The sequence below is a fragment of the Perca flavescens genome, chromosome 17 (assembly GCF_004354835.1).
Source record: "Perca flavescens isolate YP-PL-M2 chromosome 17, PFLA_1.0, whole genome shotgun sequence".
NCBI lineage: Eukaryota > Metazoa > Chordata > Actinopteri > Perciformes > Percidae > Perca > Perca flavescens.
In genome coordinates, this window is record NC_041347.1 from 34,282,056 (window position 1) to 34,289,555 (window position 7,500).

General features: G+C 41.9%; 1 protein-coding gene across 1 annotated transcript in view; it reads right to left on the reverse strand.

Annotated features, from left to right (window-relative positions):
- ninl (ninein-like) overlaps positions 1-7,500 on the reverse strand; it is a gene marked incomplete at its 5' end in the record, with an annotated part of 66,095 nt that overhangs the window by 44,521 nt on the left and 14,074 nt on the right. The window contains 4 exons of the mRNA XM_028603000.1: positions 2,735-2,911; positions 5,465-5,611; positions 6,342-6,436; positions 6,787-6,853. Of these exons, the coding sequence (XP_028458801.1) occupies positions 2,735-2,911; positions 5,465-5,611; positions 6,342-6,436; positions 6,787-6,853 (486 nt within the window). The remainder of the gene's footprint in view (positions 1-2,734; positions 2,912-5,464; positions 5,612-6,341; positions 6,437-6,786; positions 6,854-7,500) is intronic.

The following is a 7,500-nucleotide window of genomic DNA, read 5'->3' on the forward strand; positions in this document are numbered from 1 at the left end:
CTATATAAAAGAGACTTCAGATACACTATTAGGGACCACTAAGGTCTATATAAAAGAGACTTCAGATACAGTATTAGGGGACCACTAAGGTCTATATAAAAGAGACTTCAGATACACTATTAGGGACCACTAAGGTCTATATAAAAGAGACTTCAGATACAGTATTAGGGGACCACTAAGGTCTATATAAAAGAGACTTCAGATACAGTATTAGGGGACCACTAAGGCCTATATAAAAAGAGACTTCAGATACAGTATTAGGGGACCCCTAAGGCCTATATAAAAGAGACTTCAGATACAGTATTAGGGGACCACTAAGGCCTATATAAAAAGAGACTTCAGATACAGTATTAGGGGACCACTAAGGTCTATATAAAAGAGACTTCAGATACAGTATTAGGGGACCACTAAGGTCTATATAAAAGAGACTTCTGATACAGTATTAGGGGGACCACTAAGGTCTATATAAAAGAGACTTCTGATACAGTATTAGGGGGACCACTAAGGTCTATATAAAAGAGACTTCAGATACAATATTAGGGGACCACTAAGGTCTATATAAAAGAGACTTCTGATACAGTATTAGGGGGACCACTAAGGTCTATATAAAAGAGACTTCAGATACAGTATTAGGGGACCACTAAGGTCTATATAAAAAAGACTTCAGATACAGTATTAGGGGACCACTAAGGTCTATATAAAAGAGACTTCAGATACAGTATTAGGGGACCCCTAAGGCCTATATAAAAGAGACTTCAGATACAGTATTAGGGGACCACTAAGGCCTATATAAAAAGAGACCTCAGATACAGTATTAGGGGACCACTAAGGTCTATATAAAAAGAGACTTCAGATACAGTATTAGGGGACCCCTAAGGCCTATATAAAAGAGACTTCAGATACAGTATTAGGGGACCACTAAGGCCTATATAAAAAGAGACTTCAGATACAGTATTAGGGGACCACTAAGGCTGTCCCCTCAAAATAACTCATTTTATAATAACGTCAAATCGGCCCAAATGAACACCGACAGCCCCTCTGACTGACTGGGTTATGTATCTCCTGTATTTTAAAAACCAAATGTTGGCCAGTATGTAGTCGCCTGTGCCGATTACTGCGTGCGTGTCATTGATGAATATAGGGAGGACATTCAACTAAAGTTGCATTAAATCAGGCTGTTTTAACCAAGATTATGCTACACGATAGGTTTTTCCTACATTTAAGTAACAGTAACAGTATTTTAACAAGCAATATTAAAAAATATCCAGTTTATTCCCATTAATTCCCACAAATTCCTGGAACTTTGCATCTGTAAGTCCTGACAGAATATTCTCCTCTTCTGAGGAGAATCTGAAAGCTAAAACCAGGGTTCATAACGCATTTTAACCAATACTTTTCCATGACTTTTCGGTCAATTTCCATGACTATGTGTTCCTGAAAATGTCAGTCGACATTCTCTAATCAGAATACTAATCAGTGTTAAAGTTGACCCTCAGAGGTTTGACTATAAATGAATGATAATGTCTGTGGTTCATAGAGGGATTCATCATATCTCTCCCTGAATACAACGCTGAGGTTAAGACCACGTGAAAATACATTTATTAATCACATATTATTATGACTTTTCCAAAACCTTTTCTGGGTCTTTTTATGTTTCCAAAACCTTTCCAGGCCTGGAATTTGCATTTTTCAAATTCCATAACTTTTCCAGGTTTTTAATCAAAACGTATGAACCCTGTAGAACCGAGAGGCTGTGTTGCTGCTTCCCGAGCAGGAATGTGAACCACGTGAGGTTGTGTTCAGCCTCCACAATCCGAGAGGAATGAAGTGGCTGCAGTGTTTAGGGAAACCCTGAACCACACAACGCATGACCTGGTCTGGCTGGAGCTCCATAAGAGATGAAGACCGAGAGAGAGAAGAGAGGACGAGGTGAAGGAGAGTTCAGCTGTGTGACGTTAATGAGAGAGGCATTCGACATATTCTGTGTGTGTGTGTGTGTGTGTGTGTTTGGGTGGGTGTGTGGGTGTGTGTTTCATTGTGCGTCTGTAACTTTCTACTCTCATTTCAGAGAGAAATATTGTACATTTTACTCCACTAGATTCATCTGTTACAGCTTTAGTTACTTTACACATTAAGATTACTGCACACAAAACACACACACACACACACACACACACACACACACACACACACACACACACACACACACACACACACACACACACACACACACACACACACACACACACACACACACACACACACACACACACACACACACACACACACGATTTGATTCTAAAGTAAACTAGCCGACAATGTAACAGACTACAAGTCCAGCTGAGATGATGAGACCATTAAACACACAACTGGTTGGATCCTTTACACACACTACAATGTGTGTGTGTCATTGAGTGTGTGTGTGTGTGTGTGTCATTGAGTGTGTGTGTGTGTTATTAGGACTGTTTGGATCTTTTACTCTTTCTAAAATGGGAGGATTTTTCTTTACTTTTAATACTTTAACTACATTTTCCCGACGATGCTTACAGACTTTAACTGAAGTAACATTCTCACTGCAGGACTTTAACTTGTGACAGAGTATTTTAACAGTGTGGTTTTAGTACTTCTATTGTAGTTTAGGATCTGAATACTTCTCCCAGCGCTACATTAAAAGGTAGTATAAGCCAGGCCTTTCCCCACAGACACCACCTTCTTGGTTCTGGTCTGTACTGACCTGCAGGATTTCCCGGCTGTTGCGGATGCCCTCCTCGGTCCAGAGGGTGATGACGCGCTCGGGGCTGGTGCATCCTGACCCGTCATCCAGCCGGCTGAGGACTCTCTGCCCCACCGTGGCTGTCAGCAGGGAGGGAGAGGTGGAGCGAGCCAAGCGCTCCTCTAACACCGCCTGGCACTGCATGGAGCCAAACCACAAAAAAAAAAAAAAAAAAAAAAAAAAAAACCAACAGAAACCAGAGTCAAAAACTGTGAAAACACTGAAAAAAAAGTCACAAAAAAAACCCATCAAAAAGATGCCAAAGGTGACAAAAAGTTGTTAAAAATGTGACCAAAAAAGTGAGAAAAAAAATGATCGTAAAAAATTGATAAAAACATAATTAAAAAAATGACAAAAAGTGACAAAAAAATAGGAAAGAAAGTGGCAAAAATCGTCGAGAAAAATTGTGGAACAATAACAACAAGATGTTGAAATTTTGACCCAGAAAATACACCAAAGTTGCAGGTTCGACAACACAAGGGTTAAGGACCAGATTTCTCCGGGCCCTGACTAACGCCTGGCGCTGTATGGAGCCAAACCACAAAACCCAGAAACCAGAGTAAGAACCACAGCCGTGCACATTCACAACTGAGAGATGAATGTGTGCGTCTGCATGTTTCCTGAAACACAAGGAATTAGTTCCCCCCTGTATAGAATAAACTGCATTCTCAGGTTTCGACACACAACGTAGCAGCTTAAGAAACTGATTGCTGCAGGTCCTAAAGAAAAAAAGTGACATATGTTGTAATAAAGCTACAAATTTACATGGAGTCTGGTGGAGATATGCTGGTTCTATACACACTAAAAGCCCTGATTATTTACATGGAGTCTGGTGGAGATATGCTGGCTCTATACACACTAAAAGTCCTGATTATTTACATGGAGTCTGGTGGAGATAGGCTGGCTCTATACACGCTAAAAGTCCTGATTATTTACATGGAGTCTGGTGGAGATATGCTGGCTCTATACACGCTAAAAGGCCTGATTATTTACATGGAGTCTGGTGGAGATAGGCTGGCTCTATACACGCTAAAAGTCCTGATTATTTACATGGAGTCTGGTGGAGATATGCTGTCTCTATACACGCTAAAAGTCCTGATTATTTACATGGAGTCTGGTGGAGATATGCTGGCTCTATACACGCTAAAAGTCCTGATTATTTACATGGAGTCTGGTGTAGTTTGGTGATGGTGATTTCGGGGTTGTTTCATGTTAAACTAAAAGGATCTTCCTCTTTAACTAAAAGGTCTATCTCTGTAGGGATCCATCCCATAATGTTGTCACACACTTAGAGTAATAATCTGAGTCTGTCAACGGCAAAAACACAAACCTGAGAACAAACCAACGCAGTCAAAAATATGTAAATTTATCACACAGGATGAAAGCGAGACATTGTAAATCACCTGTGTGTAGCAGGACGTCCGGGTGTAGGCGGTCTTCCTGTCCGCCCTGACCCACGTTAACAAACCGCAGCTTGAGATCAGACCTGACGTGCTGTACATGATTATCTCTACCTGTCTGTCTGCCTGTCTGTCTGTCTGCTGTCCTCAGTCTCTCTCACACCTGATTGGACTGACGAGCATCAGCTGCAGCTGAGACTCCTGATTGGCTTGTTGGTGGAAAGCTGACGCTGCATTCAAGAGCTCTTTGTAAAAAACTCAGAAAGTCTTTGTATGTTTGTGTGTGTGTGTGTGTGTGTGTGTGTGTGTGTGTGTCTGTCTGTCTGTCTGTGTGTGTGTCTGTATACGTGTCTGTGTGTGTGTGTGTGTGTGTGTGTGTGTGTGTGTGTGTGTGTGTGTGTGTGTGTGTGTGTGTGTGTGTGTGTGTGTGTGTGTGTGTGTGTGTGTGTGTGAGTGTGTGTGTGTGTGTGTGTGTGTGTCTGTATATGTCTTTGTGTGTGTTTAAGGTTTAGGTGCAGCATCTAAAGCTGAATGAATGAAACTAAAACTCTTTTCTCAGATTTAATGATTGCAGTCGGACTTCTTTAGCTTCTGTCCATCATTTTAAACACAGATATGGTGATAACAGTACCCACCAGACTCCATGTAAATAATCAGGACTTTTAGCGTGTATAGAGCCAGCATATCTCCACCAGACTCCATGTAAATAATCAGGACTTTTAGCGTGTATAGAGCCAGCATATCTCCACCAGACTCCATGTAAATAATCAGGACTTTTAGCGTGTATAGAGCCAGCATATCTCCACATGTAAATGGGTGAATTAAGGGTTTATTTCAACCAAACCAGAGTGGTGATTGTTGGAAAAGTGGAAAGATGAACCAAGACGGCTTTTGGTAGTTTTATTTAGTTTCTGTCCCCTTTGAATGTGTTTTAAAATGATAAAAGTCCTGATTATTTACATGGAGTCTGGTGGAGTTTGGTGATGGTGATTTTGGGGCTGTTGCAGGTTAAACTAAAAGGATCTTACTCTTTAATTAAAAGGTCTATCTCTGTAGGGAACCATCCCATAATGTTGTCACACACTTAGAATAATAATCTGAGTCTGTCAGCAGCAAAACAGAACTTTTAGTGGACAGTAGCTAATTAATACTGGACCAGTTTCAAAGATTGTTGTTCCCATCAAACACAGAAACATGGAGAAATAGGCTCCAGGTTGGAAAAAACCAAACACAGTTACTCTCAGTGTTGTAGTTTTTCATATGTGTGAGTGAATGTATAAGTGATTCTGACCCGGTGTGGCGCCCTCTGCAGGTTGGCTGATCGTATGGGGGTGGAGCAGGAAACGGGGGCGGAGCCTCGCAGAACCTTCTGGAAGTCCCTCAGGCTCACTCTGCCGTCCAGGTCGGGATCCAACTTCCTGAGCAGCACGTCCAGATCCTGTTTGTAATTGTAATAACACGTGATTTTATTTGGTAAGAGTAAAGGTGGCTTTAATTTAACGCCTCCACGCAATCTATCTACCTACCTACCTACTTACCTACCTACCTACCCATCTCTCCATCTACCCATCCATCTATCTACCTACCTACCTACTATCCAACTCTTTATCTATCTACCTACCTACTTATCTATCTATCCATCTCTCCATCTATCCATCCATCTACCTACCTACTATCCAGCTCTCTATCCATATACCTACCTACCTACTCAGTTACCTACCTACCTATCTACCCATCTACCTACCTATCTACCTACCTAGCTATCTAGCTACTTATCCATCTACCTACCTACATACCTACCTACTTATCCAACTATCTATCTACCTATCCATCTACCCATCCATCTACCTACCTACCTACCTACTATCCAACTCTCTATCCATGTACCTACCTACCTACTCACTTACCTACCTACCTACCTACCTACCTACCTACCTATCTACCCATCTAACTACCTATCTATCTACCTACCTATCCATCTATCTAACTGCTAACCCATAAACAGTATCTACCTACCTATCTTTATACCTATCTATCTATCTATCTATCTATCTATCCGTCTACCCATTTACCTATCCATCTCTCTACCTACCTATCTTCCTATCTACCTATCTACCTACCTATCCACCTATCCCCCCTCCTGTGGTTTCTGCAGGTAGGGGTCTCACCTCTGTGTTTAGCTGCTGCAGTCCCAGCTGATCACACACCGCCGTCAGGACGCCTCCAACAACAACCCCCAGCTCCGTTTGGTCCTGCTCGGGCTCTGCAACACACACACACACACACACACACACACACACACACACACACACACACACACACACACACACACACACACACACCCCATCAGTCCCACTGACTCCTAAAACTCGGCAGCTGAAACCCTCTGGCACACGGTCATTCCTCGAGGGTTTGACACAAATATTGGGTATTAAAAATCAGGATTTCTCTTCCTCTGCTGCACAGATTTGGAACTTTTTTCTCTCTCAAGTCTTCTTGTTATCTAAGTGAAATAATGGATCACTGGAGTTTTATTAAACACTGTAAAACTTAAAAATTTAAACCAGAGTGAAGGTTTTCACAGTAAAAACTTAAATAAACAGCAGAGAGTACCTTTAGACTGAAAGTCTGGCTGGATGTTCTCCTTCTGGCTTCCTGCTTCCTCATCTGACTTCAGGCTCTGCAGAGAAAACATAGAGGTCAATGTGTGTGTGTGTGTGTGTGTGTGTGTGTGTGTGTGTGTGTGTGTGTGTGTGTGCGTGTGTGTGTGCGTGCGTGTGTTAACCAGCCCGTTAAACCAGCCTGAACTAACAGCAGAAAGTTTTATGAAAGAGTTTGTGTGCAGTAATGTCAACAGACCCAAACAGTGATCAGAAGGAATTCCTGAGCAGTCATTATCTGTGCTAGACTGAACATATTGAATGTGTGTGTGTGTGTGTGTGTGTGTGTGTGTGTGTGTGTGTGTGTGTGTGTGTGTGTTCAGTGTATAAGCGCCTGGTTTGTCACGCTATAGAGCTTAGCATGTAAAACTTCTGTCACGACATTTGTGGGAAAGTGAACTGGTGATTTTATTGTTGACAGTACTCTGACTAAGATAAGGCTCTCTGTTGTCCCAGACAGAGTTAGGGTTTTCACTCCTAAAATGCAATTAAATAGAAAGAAAAACGTTCTCCGGGACAATAGAGATCCTCGGGACATGAAGCAGCACTGAAGCTGTTTGGGAAGGGTCATTTAGTTGTGTTGAATGTCTTTAGATGAGGCAATCACACTCAGATGTGCACCAAAAGAGGACCAAAATCAACTCTGGAGAGGACCAAACTGCTGAAA